This window comes from Letharia columbiana (assembly GCF_014066305.1).
Source record: "Letharia columbiana isolate WasteWater2 chromosome Unknown Sc0000018_s1, whole genome shotgun sequence".
Lineage (NCBI taxonomy): Eukaryota > Fungi > Ascomycota > Lecanoromycetes > Lecanorales > Parmeliaceae > Letharia > Letharia columbiana.
The window spans coordinates 224,311-238,167 of record NW_023501059.1 but is presented as its reverse complement, the minus strand read 5'-3'; the positions used below and the strand labels follow the sequence as shown (position 1 = coordinate 238,167).

At 47.7% G+C, this 13,857-nt stretch overlaps 8 protein-coding genes across 8 annotated transcripts; 4 read left to right on the top strand and 4 right to left on the bottom strand.

The window, feature by feature from the left end:
* Nucleotides 1-2,683: 2,683 nt before the first annotated feature.
* HO173_006189 (uncharacterized protein) lies at nucleotides 2,684-3,283 on the top strand (the record flags this gene model as incomplete). Its single annotated transcript, XM_037308100.1, has 2 exons — nucleotides 2,684-2,766; nucleotides 2,821-3,283. 2 exons carry the CDS (start codon nucleotides 2,684-2,686, stop codon nucleotides 3,281-3,283), a joined length of 546 nt encoding a protein of 181 aa, XP_037164874.1.
* Nucleotides 3,284-3,384: 101 nt separating this feature from the next.
* Nucleotides 3,385-5,805, bottom strand: HO173_006188 (uncharacterized protein; the record flags this gene model as incomplete). Its single annotated transcript, XM_037308099.1, has 8 exons — nucleotides 3,385-3,585; nucleotides 3,642-4,267; nucleotides 4,319-4,724; nucleotides 4,779-5,051; nucleotides 5,099-5,392; nucleotides 5,444-5,519; nucleotides 5,573-5,660; nucleotides 5,718-5,805. The coding sequence occupies 8 exons, from the start codon at nucleotides 5,803-5,805 to the stop codon at nucleotides 3,385-3,387; spliced, it is 2,052 nt and encodes a 683-aa protein (XP_037164873.1).
* A 295-nt stretch (nucleotides 5,806-6,100) lies between these two features.
* HO173_006187 (uncharacterized protein) lies at nucleotides 6,101-7,337 on the top strand (the record flags this gene model as incomplete). The annotated part of the gene is made up of 3 exons (XM_037308098.1): nucleotides 6,101-6,339; nucleotides 6,394-6,530; nucleotides 6,592-7,337. 3 exons carry the CDS (start codon nucleotides 6,101-6,103, stop codon nucleotides 7,335-7,337), a joined length of 1,122 nt encoding a protein of 373 aa, XP_037164872.1.
* Nucleotides 7,338-7,524: 187 nt separating this feature from the next.
* HO173_006186 (uncharacterized protein) lies at nucleotides 7,525-8,400 on the bottom strand (the record flags this gene model as incomplete). The annotated part of the gene is made up of 3 exons (XM_037308097.1): nucleotides 7,525-7,589; nucleotides 7,656-8,324; nucleotides 8,373-8,400. 3 exons carry the CDS (start codon nucleotides 8,398-8,400, stop codon nucleotides 7,525-7,527), a joined length of 762 nt encoding a protein of 253 aa, XP_037164871.1.
* A 707-nt stretch (nucleotides 8,401-9,107) lies between these two features.
* On the top strand, nucleotides 9,108-10,124 carry HO173_006185 (uncharacterized protein; the record flags this gene model as incomplete). Its single annotated transcript, XM_037308096.1, has 1 exon — nucleotides 9,108-10,124. One exon carries the CDS (start codon nucleotides 9,108-9,110, stop codon nucleotides 10,122-10,124), a length of 1,017 nt encoding a protein of 338 aa, XP_037164870.1.
* A 274-nt stretch (nucleotides 10,125-10,398) lies between these two features.
* Nucleotides 10,399-11,127, bottom strand: HO173_006184 (uncharacterized protein; the record flags this gene model as incomplete). The annotated part of the gene is made up of 4 exons (XM_037308095.1): nucleotides 10,399-10,532; nucleotides 10,587-10,666; nucleotides 10,725-10,810; nucleotides 10,879-11,127. 4 exons carry the CDS (start codon nucleotides 11,125-11,127, stop codon nucleotides 10,399-10,401), a joined length of 549 nt encoding a protein of 182 aa, XP_037164869.1.
* Nucleotides 11,128-12,120: 993 nt separating this feature from the next.
* Nucleotides 12,121-12,514, top strand: HO173_006183 (uncharacterized protein; the record flags this gene model as incomplete). Its single annotated transcript, XM_037308094.1, has 3 exons — nucleotides 12,121-12,144; nucleotides 12,224-12,319; nucleotides 12,392-12,514. The coding sequence occupies 3 exons, from the start codon at nucleotides 12,121-12,123 to the stop codon at nucleotides 12,512-12,514; spliced, it is 243 nt and encodes an 80-aa protein (XP_037164868.1).
* A 137-nt stretch (nucleotides 12,515-12,651) lies between these two features.
* Nucleotides 12,652-13,482, bottom strand: HO173_006182 (uncharacterized protein; the record flags this gene model as incomplete). Its single annotated transcript, XM_037308093.1, has 3 exons — nucleotides 12,652-12,857; nucleotides 12,961-13,343; nucleotides 13,394-13,482. The coding sequence occupies 3 exons, from the start codon at nucleotides 13,480-13,482 to the stop codon at nucleotides 12,652-12,654; spliced, it is 678 nt and encodes a 225-aa protein (XP_037164867.1).
* Between the last annotated feature and the right edge of the window lie 375 nt (nucleotides 13,483-13,857).

Below are 13,857 nucleotides of genomic sequence, written 5' to 3'. Positions count from 1 at the left end.
ATCTTGCACGTGCTACTATTGACCCCAGAACCACTCATCTACTCGTAGTATCCAGAAGTGAGCTACCTACGCTAAAATTTAGCGTCTTGGCAGGGTCTCTCGGCAAATAGCTATATTTATTTTATTGTTTATAGTAGTATACTCCACTATAACTAGTCTTATATTATTATTCTATAGCTCTATATAATATCGAGATTAGTTACGCTCTTAGAGTAGTAGTTATTATTTATAAACTATTATATCTTAAAGAATTTAATATAATTAAGCGAAAAATAGATATAAAAGCTTATATTATAGCTAATATTATACGAAGAGCGCTTAATAGAGCTAAAAACGAGGATTTTAATAATATCTTAGTATATTTAGACGACTTTAATAGAATTAAAGTCTCTATTCGAATAGAAGACTAAATAGATCTTTTAAGAATAGTTTATTAGACTATTCTAAAGCACTCTAGATTACTTTATAAAAAGACTATTTAATAAGAAAATATCGAGATCTCTAAGGCCAAAAAAAACAAACGAGATAAAAATAAATTATAGTTATTAGTCTCTTAATTTCTTCTTATAAGAGTTACTTTTAAATATATATATAAGACTAACGATAACGATTATATTATTAAAAGAATTAAGCGAAAAATCGAGCTAAAGAAGTTATATCTAAATTATTATAAGAAATATAAATAAGATAATCTTTATATATAAATTCTTAGCGAGTTAGATAAAGAATCTATCTTTATCGCTAATAACGAATATTATTATAAAATTTAAGATAATAATTATAAATAACGTCGTATTTCGATAGAGGAAGGAAAACTAGTTAAAACGATAGCTATAATCGATATATTAGTATAATTTATATAAATATATTAGAGTTTATATTCTACGAAGTCTAATATCGATTTATAGTACTATTAACTTATACGTATTATAATTAAATATCGTAAGTTAAAGGTCGAAATTATATTAAAGAATTAAGAATTTAAAAAAGATATAATAGAAAAATAGAATCTCGCGAAAGTCTCTGAAACTCTAAAGTATATTATTATAGAAGTATATTTTTATATTAACTTTTATATAAGAAATACTAATAAAATATAAAATAAGAATTAATAAATTAATATTTATAATTAGCTAGTTCGAGAGAGTAATAAAGATAAATATAATAAAGGCCTAAAAAAACAACGTTTTTTAGAGTAGGTTTTTAAGTATATATCTCTTTTAATCTTTAAAGATTATAATATTAATATCGAGTAGTATAGAGATTATATTCTATTAACTCTTTTATATAAATATATCGAGAAAGTTATAACTCGAAATTCTAATAAAGATATATAGGTAATTAAGAATAATATCTTAGTATATATTAAAGTAACTAAGCTTTATAAAGATAAATAAGAATAACGTAAAATAAAGAAGATAGAATAGATATTAAATTTATCTAATTTATACTAAATAAAGTTATTATAAAATTCTATAAAAGATGAATTATAGCTTTATTAGCGAAAAATTAAGAGGCTAATAAGGCTTTTAAAGATAAGGTAGAGAGAAGCTGAAATGAGAGTGGAACTCGTTGAAAATTGGAAATGAAATGAGCTAGTTATGGGCCGTTGGCGAGCTAAATTATAGCTCTATTATAATCTAAAAGATAGTAATAAATTTAGAGGATAGATATATCTCCTCTGGAACATCTACCACCAGCCTTATTCCACTAAAAATTCGTTACTTCTATAATATATTTAGTCTCAGTCTTATACTCCAGACGACGTTCCAGCATATCCTTCTCTTACCCACGATTCACCCAGCTTAGAAATATCATACCGTTATCGTTAAGCATAGTAATATTGGTAAGAGAGGTTTGAGAGATATCTGTCCCCGGAGGGCGAATGTAATAATATCGTTTATTTGAGGGCGATGATGACCGATAGGAAAGTTGTTTGGAGTTTCTACATGATTAGCTATATGTAGGAAGACTGGTAGAAAGGCTCACTTACATACGAATATAGTATTTAAAGCCATTATTGAAGAATAATAGTTTATCTCTTCTATATCTAAGATAAGAACTAGTATGATATTGCGGAGAAATCTAGTAGTCTAATTGGTGGATATAGCCGGCGCTACTAAGCGAGGTAGCTCACTTCTGGATACTACGAGTACTCATGTTTGCCAACATTTTTGACCTTGCTATCCAAACATCGCTGGACTGTTACGTTCTCCCTAGGAGCCCACAGAAGAGTATCATTACCACTGCTTGAAGAGAGAGGTGATCCAGCGCTCCGATGAAGGAGACAGGCTCTGTCTGCTTTCTAGACAACTCTTTCAATCCCACAGTTATCTTCATACTTTGGGTGGAATAGCTCAGAAGCGGTGAAAGTGATTTTACTTTCAAGTGTCTCTAATGGATCTATAAAACTTAAACAGCTCGTAGGCGCCTATTGTGGTGAGTAAACTAAGGTATGAATATGCGGCTCACTTTTGTCACTGCCGCTTCGCGACAGCGCAGCCTCATGTCCTTAAAGCGTGGTTCCGTGATACTTGCAGCGTCTGCTTCTCTTTTCATCAAATATTGCGTCACATGTTTCGTCGAATCAAACATGTTGAAAAAGACCGCCAAGCACATGAATATGCTCACAAGCCAGCTATTATTTTTGGGGCTTCGAGTGAGCTTTGGTACTCTCTTTGCAATGGGCATTCTTCCAGATACATTAGGCCTCTCGCAGGAGGTGCCAGACATAACTGCTACACTTGACACCAATAGCTCTTCATTGTAAGCTTCCCTCAATCTCCACACTTTTGCAGCCTATCAATGAAGTCTGTGCAGGCACCTATTCAATGTAACCCTCGGCGACCCGCCGGACCCCATCGACATTCTCTGGGCCCAGAACCGCTACCTAACAACCTTCCACTCCTACTCCGAGCCCAGCCTCCCCTACGGCAGCTTACGAGCCCTCGTCGACCGAGCCATATCCGCCCTCAACGAGCTCAAACAGGCGAACCATGCCGAGCTCGACGAACCCATCCCCGGTGGCGTATTTCAGTACCAGTCAGAAGAATTCTCTCCGATGATCATACGCTTTCGTCTTGCTTTGGATCCCCCAGGGGCGGCTGCGTTGACGTATTACGAGACGGGGGGTGTCATTGCGTCTCTGGGGCCATATATGCGCAAATGGAAAAGCAACTCGCCCGCGTCCGCGGCTTTAGAATTGTGGAAAGGGGAGGGTGCGGTGTCAGAGCAGAAAGCTACTGGGTATATCTCTGGGACCGCGAAGGCGGCTGATCAATAGATAGGCACTGTTGGAATGACACTGTATTGTAGCAGTGGAAAAAGGTGGTAGGCCATGGCCCTTACGTTCAAAAAATTCTGTAGGCACAGATGGCTGCTATATCAAGCAATACCCAAAGGGGGCACCTCTCCTTGTTCCTGCCGTAATTCGCCAGCAACCTTATAAGAGGCTTTCCAGCGTATAATTGCAGAATTTGCTTGCCCTCTCGCCACACCGTTGAGCACTATGTGCTGCGTAATCCCGTATTTCTGATTTGGCTGTAAAGTACGCCCAGACTGGGGTGTAAGCTTGAGCATGAAGCCCTATCAAAATACGTTAGCAACGCATTACGTTCCGCTTGACTTCACATGCTATTTACCTTGGTTACGGCAACTTGAAGGGTATACTCGGTAATGAGACTGGGTGTGTTATTGGAAAATAAGGCACTTATTGATATGGCAGAATCAGTGCTTTCGGGTCTTTTTACGCGAAAATCTACTTTCACTGCCGTATTCGAGACAGTCAAACTGTTGTGAGCTGGGAGCTCTGAGCCGTCGTCAGGCAGTGCTGAGGTAAAAGTCCAGTCGTCATCGGCTGATGCACCATTCGTGGCTTGTTGAGAGTTTGGTGCAGGTTGGCTTTGAGTTACTGCAGGTTTCGAAGATGCAAAGTCAAACAAGGAGGCAGAAGGCGGAGGAGCTGGCTTTGTAGATGGTTGTGACATTGGGAGTGGGGATGCTGTACGTGAAGCAGCCGATGACAACGCGGCAAAAGGATCCGCGGAGGATTGTGAAGGTTTTGCAGCTTGCTGTGTTTGGAGAAGAGTGGGAGGCGCAGGTGTACTCGATCGCGACGAGGGGATAGAGCTTGTCACGAATTTGAAGGGGTCGTAATTAGGTTTGGCAGGCAAAGGAGGTTGCTGTGGTTGGGGTGTGGCATTCGACCCAGAAGCCTTGGCGGAGCTGTGCTGTGTGGTCGATGACAAAAGCGATGGTCCAGGTACGTCTTTGATGAGGTCAGTGTGTTTTCTCATAGCACTGGCAAAGCTTTTGTTACTTGAGTTTGCACCGAATCCAAGAGCAATGCCTCCTCCTTGGCCGTAGTCTTGATCTTGAACGGAGAGACCTAATAAGTCATCCTGCAACGATGCACCTTTCTGTTCGCTAGAACCGTTCACGTTTCCGCTCGCGCTCGTAGTAGGTTCTGGGTCACCGCTAAAATCGATTAAGGAGAGCTCGTTAGTCGCAGTTTTGCTGACGCCAGTCGACGTGCCGAGAGTGCCTTGAGGAATTTTGGAAGCTCCATCAACATCGCCTTTCTTGATGAGTTTGTATCTTTCAATAGTCCGATGTATGCTGTCGTTTATCTCGAATAGTTTTGCAACGGCTTCCTGGTCATCAGATTCTTCCTCGCACATTCTGTGAATTTTAGGCTGAGCGCTTTGAAGGGCATTTGCGAGCTCCTGATCAAAATCAGCTGCTGATTCTCTGCTACTCCTGGGGTAATAGAAGCATACCTCGAAGATATCTCCCTCTGCCACTACATCGCCAGCTTTGAAGTTTTGTAATCTCTCCTCTAGCAATCTCGCCTTCTGCTGGATCTTTCCGACCTCTTCCGCTGCTTTTGCCCTGTAATCTGTTTTGTGTTTCGTGTCGTAGCCTGCCATGACCTTCATTAACCGGTTCGCTTCTTGAAGGTCTTCTGGTCCTCCTCTTCGAATCAGCTCCTGTAACTTCGCAGACTGGGCTGCCTTTTCTTCCTCTTCCATTTCATCCGCCGATTGGAGGTTCTGGTGACAATTAGGTAGGCCTCCTCAATGCTGAAGGCCGTTCTTACATCGCTAGGGTTTAAGACCGCAGCATCCTCTCTCCGCACTTCAGGAAAAACGTAGCCCTTGTAACTTAACAACCGATGCATATCCCGTATAAACCCCAAGTCTTCTTTGTACCGTGAGGTCTGACATATTGTCTGCCTCCATTCTTCGATAGCTTCTAATATCTTCAGCTGGACTCGGGAGGGCCGTATGGGCGGTCGTTCGGGAAACCGTCGGACGAGCTCATTAAGAAATTCCTTGGTACTGATCTGAAGGTGGAAAGGGTAGCCGCAGTTCTTGACGCAGATGTCGAGGAGCTGCTACTGCATCAGCTGGATGTCGTGTGGCCAGGGATTGCCCCACCGTACCGCAAGCGCGAGTAATGACACATTGGCATTTCTGTGATTGATGTAGTTGACGATTGCTACTGCAGCTTCTCGAGGCCTATCGTAGGGTGAGCCATGAGTGTATTGGGATGTAAGGCTGTTTTGTCTTACGCGTTGCCCTTTTTGGAATTGACAAGGTCCGAGATCTCAAGGTCGAGGGCTAAGTTTGGCTCGTAGTTCTGCGGGTCCACGGCATTCTCTGGGGGGTCATATCAGCCGTTTACTCTATCCCTAATATCCATTCCTAAGCTCCTACGGATGTATCTCTGTAAGGGAGTTTGCGCCGGCTCTCCGAACCCCCCAAAGCGGTCTCTGGCTGCGTACCGCGCCGAGGCAGCTTCCATGGTGTCGGCAACCCGAAAGCCGTGGCAACCGTTGTTTCAAGGTCAGAGACTGTCGTATAATGGTTTGTCAAACGTCACAACGGGTGTGTTCAAAACAGAAACTTTGCAAGTACCACGATCTCGATGAGTGCACCAGTGCTGATATGCTGCGGCGCTCTCGTCCCGGGCTTTAGCCGTGTGGATGTCATTGAGTTGCTCAAAATCCTGAGCATCATAGCCACTACACTCTATACGAAGTTACAGTTGTAGGCTCCCTATCCACGGTTCCAATATATCGACACCTTTGTTTCATAAGATGCGTCACAAAAAGGACGGCTTCTCTGCCAAAGGCAAGAAACACTCGAATGCACCCCGCCACCGCCCCACCCCTCATAACGAAGACGGAGAAGCCCTGAATCGAAGACCGCCATTCAAAGCAGCTTGTTGGGATCTAGAGCACTGCGATCCAAAAAGATGCTCCGGGAAAAGACTCATGCATTTTGGGCTCATGCGGGAGCTGTCAGTTGGGCAGAAGTTCCAAGGGGTGGTCATATCGTAGGCAATTGGGAATTATTGGGAGACAGAGTATACGCTGATTATAGGATAAAGACCGAATGCAAAGAAGGTTGTTTCGGCGGTAGATAAAGAGCTACTGGAACAGTATGGGGCAGCTGTGGTGGAATGCTCTTGGGTCAGGATTAAAGAGGTTCCTTGGGCCAAGATCGGTGGAAAGTGCGAAAGACTTTGTATGGCTGACGCGCTATCTTACTGCCAGCGAAGGATTAAAATTCTGACACAGTTGAATAGTACCATACCTTGTTGCAGCTAACTCGGTGAACTATGGACGACCCTGGAGATTGAACTGCGCAGAAGCCCTTGCAGCTTGCTTCTTCATCTGCGGACATGAAGACTGGGCACACGAAGTGCTCGCGCATTTTTCCTACGGCGAACCCTTCCTTGAAATCAACGCTCAGCTTCTGAAACGCTATGCGGCCTGCGCCAATGAAGAAGAGATTAAGAAGGCAGAAGAAATCTGGCTGGCTAAGATCGAGCGCGAGTACTCAGAAAGCAGAGTCGAGGACGGTGGCACTGGCGGTGAGGACGCATGGAAAGGAGGCAATATGAACCGACGACCTGTGATCGACTCGGATGACGAAGATGAGGATGATTCGGACGCTCCGAAGAGCAATGATGAGGACGGCGAAGATGGTGGGGTTGAAGTTGGTGATCCATTAGCGATGTCCGACGAAGAGGATGACGAAGAAGAAATGGCTGAGCTTCGACGGCGAGTGCTCGCATCAAAGCCCTTTTCGAACCCGAGCATAGAAGACAGGAGACCGCCGGAAAAGATTACAAGAACGGTGTCTGTTCCAGTCGATTCAGACTCTGAGTCTGGCTCAGATTTGGGCGACAATGATGCCTTCGACAACATCATTGATGCGACACCAGTTACTGACCGGACCGGTATCAATGCCAAACAAAAAATGCGGAGACAAGAGGAAGCAAGCGCTGTATTCTCACGTTCTGTGGTAAACGCACCCAAGAAATGGTAGGTAAGGATGTAAGTAGAGCCAAAACTCTAACCATCTATGTTCTCGCATTCGTAACAGAAGACCTTTGTAACGGAACTCACAAAATGTTGCCTGATTTTTGTCGTTTGATTAAAAACTATGAGAACGCCTTTTCCTCCTCCAAGTGACCACAAGACCGAATTAGGGTAACACCTCCAAAGCTCGCTACCTACTTAGCCACAGCCTTTCCCACGAACATTGACATCATCGGGCCGGCGGCGGCGGACATGAGATCTTGACTTCTTGTTAGCAATGCAGATGGTTTTTATTACCAAAGGATCTGGGTTATTCTAAACTCACGGTCTGTGAATCCCGGAGCAGCTGGTGCGCTCGGTGCCGGAGTACTCTTCGCCGTCCCACCTGTAGCTTGCGCCGCTTGAGCCTTTCCAGCAGCATCAGTATTGAGCGCAGCGGCATTGCTTGCAGACGCTCTGTCCTGTTGGGCTTTTGCTGCAGCCGCCGCATCCGCTGCGGTCTTGTCCGATGCCGCTTTGTCGTCCTGCTGCTTCTTGATTGCAGCCGGGTCGAGCTTCTTCTGTGCGTTGTCGAAGTCCACGTGCATAGCCATGGGGTCGTACCATTTCTTTGACTCCCCAAAATACCACCAGGAATCTTGCTCGTATTTGCCGTGTCTGAGATAGTTTCCGGTGTCGAACACGTAGACTTCGAAATTGACAATTTTGCCTTGGGATACTTCCACATCGAGAAGGTCCATAGGAAGAATCTGGCCCTTGAGATTCTGGAAATCGTCCTTTTGTTGATCTGTTGCAATAACGATATTGTACTGTCCGCATGTCGCCGTTTTGATGGAGTTGACCGCGTTATCGAGGAAATTTTTGCGTATGTTGAATTCATTGTTGTCGTTTCTGGCGGCTTCCTTACATTTGGCTGCTTCATCCCTCGCAACGTCCATAATGTGAGCAGCGGCATCTGCTACCCCAACCACTGCTTGAGTTGCCCCCTCCACACCTTTTGGGCATTAGAACGAATCAGCAACCGTCAAGGATATCTACTGACCCTGTATTACCATCTCTGCTTGCGCCATCTTCAATAAACGTCGAGAAAAAGTTCGCGAGATATGATGATTTTTGATGAAAAGGACAAGGACAATACTTTAGAGGAATGTGTAATAAAATGCGAGGGAGGCATGGCAAATATATAAGAGGTCTCAGACCTCTTCATCTAGTCAGCGCCAACAGCGATCTATCTTTCTTACTTTCACATATTTTGGCTAAACAATCGCTGAAGATAGTCCCTTTTATAGGGCGGGCCAGTTGGTTTCTAGCTCTGCTTACTTGATCTTGCATGGACGAAGCGAGAATTACCTAATACAGGCAATGCCGTGATAGGTGGGCTGATTGAGAGCTTACTATGGTCTAGAGGCGCAAGCTAAAGTTCGCCGTGAAGGTTCGCAAAAGAAGTGCTCAGCTTGCCGAAAAAGGAATGTCTTGCCTGTAAAGTAAGCGGGCTTACGCCAAGAACGATCATTGAATTCAAGAGCCTCTCTGGTCGAAATTGACAAGTCCCTCTCACAGCCGCCAAGGATGATCCAGCGCGGCCTTGAAATTATGACCAAAAGCCGTGGGCAGAGACCAAGGTGGCTTGTTCAAAAATACTATATTTACTTCAATTGCGCTACTTACTTTATTCATAGCTTGAGCCGCTGGAGACGCCATAAGCGCGAGGGTCTTCTTGGCATTTGCGGGCAAATATTTGGATTGGTTGTGAAAAGCGTTGAAAGAACCTCAAAATATGTCGGACCGCGGGTCGGACTTTGGTAGTACGAGAGACCGTAGGCGAAGATACTCGATTGAGTCTGAAGATGATCGAAAAAGGAGAGACAGACCTGAGAGGAAACGGAGCTTTGACCGACCTCAACCGGGGAACAAGAATGGTGCAACAGTGAGAGACGACTCGAGATCAGACTATCGCAGGAGGAGGCATCGTTCAAGAAGTCCACGCAAAGATTATAGAAGGGAGAGAAGAGAGCATGCGTCCAGCAGCAGATCGCCGCCCCACCGCCCTCGAAGCTCTCGAGACGATCGCAAACTTTCAAAGCGTGACCACAGCGCATCCCGCTCTCCTCCGCCGAAGCGGAGGCGTCATGACTCTCGAGACGGTCGCAGGTACTCCAGCTACCATGCCGAGCGACGGAAATCCCCTCCTCCCCAACGCCGCTCACCCACTCCTCCACCTGCCTCGAAGCGCTCGAATGGTCCGCTCCCCTCGCAACAAGCAGCCTTCAAGAAGGATCCAACCTCCGACGCCGTCGTCAAAGCACCCGAAGAGGTCGAAAAACAAAAGCCAAACTATGCTCCCACCGGTAAACTCGCCGCAGAAACAAACACCGTCGCCAACACCTCCATCGTCCTCAAATACAACGAACCACCCGAAGCGCGCCTCCCCCCTTCTTCCTCCGCCTGGCGTCTTTACGTCTTCAAGGGCTCAGATCTCCTCGAAACATTGCCTCTACACGAGCGCTCCTGCTGGTTGTTTGGACGGGAGAGAGCGGTGGTGGATTTTCCGACTGAGCATCCGAGTTGCAGTAAGCAGCATGCGGTTCTGCAGTTCAGGTATACGGAGAAGAAAGATGAGTGGGGGGAGAAAAAGGGTGGAGTGAAGCCTTATGTAATTGACTTGGACAGTGCGAACGGGACGAGGGTGAATGGGGAGAAAGTGCCGGAGAGGAGATATGTGGAGGTCAGGAGTGGCGATGTCGTGACTTTGGGTGAATCTACAAGGTTTGTTGATACATTTTGGACGTTGTGATGTACGAGTCTTGCTAACTTGTGGCCAGAGAGTACGTTTTGATGCTGCCACCGAAGGAACCACCAAAAGGCTGAGGGGCTTTGATCAACCGATATGCAACGAAATCTCAAAGGCTTTTCATTCCGGTTGAATGTTGCAGATAAATGCTTCGGCCGCACCGATCGAGCCCATGCTGTCAGAATCCAATTTTGCTCGTCTATGCTATCATCACCCAAAACGCCGCGCTAAATGCCGCATGATCTTTTGTACAATATTACGAATCGGCATCTCCAAATCATCCAGCCCCCGTTATCAGCAGAGGACCGACGTGCTTCGCTATGTTGAAGCCGAAGAGGCTGGCGAACCAAAGTATAGCATACACAAAACAGGGAGAGAGAAGGAGCTCGGTGTGGTGAAGGAAAGGTAGAGCTGATAGCGGACGTCAGCCGTCGACAGTTCTGTTGGGACAGGTTTTGAACTTACCGTTGTATCCCAGGAAGCAGATGACGGTATAGTAGCCCAACGCTACTAGGTACAAAGTGTTCCCAAAGAACATAGATACCCTGAGAAAGGAGCAATGTCAGCCATGGGATCCGAAAACTCAGGTGTCTTGATCCTTACCAGTTGTCCCTCGCTATCAGCGGCCAAAGGATAAATTGCATGACGTACAACCATACCCAGACCGGAAAGAACGCTCGTATAGCGACCTGCATCACCCCCCCCGTCAGCCTGCCCCACCCTCCTTCCCATCCCCACAAGTCGCTCCGCCACTCACATCAAAACAATACCCGAATTCCAACTGTTCCCCCTCCCCCGCCTGCGTAAACAGCCCCTGCCGTCTCCTCCGCCCCGGCAATCCCGCAATGCCCGGTCCGAGCAGCCGGCCCACCAGGAAGAACGCCGCCGTCGCCACCAGCAGCGACGCGGCCAGGAAGTGCACGAAGACGAACAGCAGGGTGAGCCGCACCGTCGCGCCGACCGTGTCCGTGTAGGCGATGCCCCAGGCGATGCCGGTGAGGAGCATGAAGAATGAGAGCAGGTAGGTGAAGGAGGGATCGGGGCGGTGCCATGTGTTTTTCGTTTCTGCGCGGGTGGGTTCGTTAGGGGTTGGAATGGAAGGGAAAGGGGGGGGTGTGGACAGGCGTACGTTTCTGAAAGGGGCCACTGTTAGCTGACGGCTTTTGCGTGGGAGATTGGGAACGATGGGGTGGTATATACGTGATAGTAGATGGACCGGAAGACCTTCTTGGGCGCGATCAGGAGACTCGTCATCTCCCACGTTGCCATTTCGAAATCCATCTGGGGGAACTTGAACAATCTGACAGTCGCAAGCCGTCAGCTCTCCTACTCTTCCTCTCTCTCTCTCCCTCTCTCTCTCTCCTCAACCCGCCCGCCCAATTTCGCAGCACAACGGCATCGCCCCCACAGTCAAAAGTCTCCATCTAACTCTCTTCCCCCGACTTCTCCCCCAACAAACAAACCAAATCGCACGCACCTCTTGAAGAACCGCGGCATCCGTAGCCCCTCCGACCGACTCGCCGGCGTCGTCCCCCCGAAGCTCGGCGTCCCCCCATGCTGTCGCGGTATCGAAATGTGCGGGTTCATTGGAGATGGTATGTATTGCGCGAACGCTGGTTGGGAAACTGCGACGATGGGACGGCGGATGGTGGAATTCTCTTTCTTTCTCTCTCTCTCTCTCTGTAGGCAAGATGGGGTTGCTCCAGAAGCACGGGCATAAAGTACTTACAATGCGGGCTTGGCGTCGACGTTAGGCGCCGTGGATGGAGTTAAGCGCATAGCCGCTCATGAGGATAATGCTCAGGGCTTCTTCGTCAGGGCTGTGCGCAGAAATCTTATCTGCTTCGAATTTACACCCCCGGTCCTAATCACTCACATTTCGAGCATTTTTCCATCTCACATCTCCTCAACCATTCTTGGACCTCCGCACAATCCTTTTTCCCCCACCAGACGCCCTCGGCGGATCGATCACATTAGATACCCCCCCCCCACCGCAATCATGCCCATCTCAAAGAAAGACCGTGTTCGTTTGCCCCCCCCCCCCCCCCCCCTCCATCGATCCCCCAGCCCAGATCTCCCCCGGCTGACCACCACCGTTGCAGATCAACCGCGAGCACAAGAAAGCCGACGCGGCCGGGACGCGCACCCCCGTCAAGGCCAACGGCAACCCCGTCAAAGCGCCCACGCCCATGTCAAAGGTACGTTAACCGACCGGATTTTCCACGAATCGCGCGGGTGTGTGCTGATGATGGTGTGGTGGGGGGGTTTAGTGCGCGTATTGCATGAAGGAGATTGTGGCGTCGAATCAGACGCAGAAGAAGGTCCATGCCGAGACGCATGATCAGAAGGTGTGGACGAAGGAGAAGTGCTGGCCGGATGATACGTTTGCTTGAGGGTGGGATGGGGGAGGGTGGGGGAGGGGATAGGGGTGGTTTTTATGAAGGCTACGTGGGGCGCTGGTTGGGCGTGGGTGATGGGTTGGGTGGATGAGGGATAGATTTTTATGCTTGGTTCGCAAATATCTTATGCATTAGAGGATGTTTTCTGCTGGACATGTTTGCGCGATTCCTTCGACCGCGGTCTCCGGTTGCTTCTCTTTCGCTGTGCATATGGCACCCTCATTCGACTGAGAAAGCTCGTCATTGAGTGGCGGCTGCTTGAACGATTCACCGTACAGAATGTCTTCGATATACGATTCCCCAATGGTGACTTTGATGAGAGGAGACGCCCCGACTTCTTGGAGTAGGAAGGGCGTGGAAGACGCAATATTGATCTCCTGTCAGTGTGTCCAGAGGACCGAAACTAGTTCGCCCTTGCTCCGTTGAGAAGAATGCACGACCACGGCAAACAAGATCTATCGCTTCGTAGTAACTATCGGCGCCGGCGTGTTTAGGTGAGTTTGCCTCAGGCCGTTCGCCTGGCAGCTGCTCGAGGCAACCTTTCGTTCTCTCGTAGTGCTCACGAGTTTGGAAAGTCCGCCTTGCTGCTATGAGTGTGCGAAAGTAAGCATCAGGCACGGTTCCATCGTCCACACGATACGCAGATTGCGAGAGGTGAAGACGATTGGCCTCCCATGCTAACGCTTCAGCTGCTTCTATAACACTGGGAGTAGGTTCGCGCTCACGATCATGAAAAGCTGCTGGGGTATTCACCTTGGCGACACGGTCCACAGGGATACCCTGAAAACCTAACAGCGCAGGCTGGTCACCAACAGGGTGCGTACTGTTAGGACTGTAGGTGCAGCATTTCCCCAGGGTCTGAGCATCACAAACAGCCGCGTATAGTGCACCAGTGGGAGTACAGTCTGTCCGTTGCGGTAGGCCAAGAATGAAACGCCATTGTGCTGAGATTTGGACACCATGATGGCAAACCGGGTATGGGCCGCTTCGAGGAAGCTAGATTGAGAAAGGTTGGACTCGGACTGGACAGCAGTACTGCCCTTGCAAACATTTGATATGCTTCGACTGGAGTGTCACCATGGTGGATTGACATTTGTTTTCGCAATTCACGATCTGCCAGCCCGCGCAAGCCGTAGGATGGACCTTCCGTTTTCGTTGCCGAAATCGATTGGTTCGCGTGAAGTAATGTCAAGAAGTTCAGGAATGCTTTTCGACTTTCTTTATGAATATTGTACTTCTCTTTGTCATCTGTGATGTCTAGTAACGGTGCTGAATTCAGCAGGCATCGAATACCTCCCCAGCATCACCAGTGATCGCAGGGCAGCGAATCCGAAGAA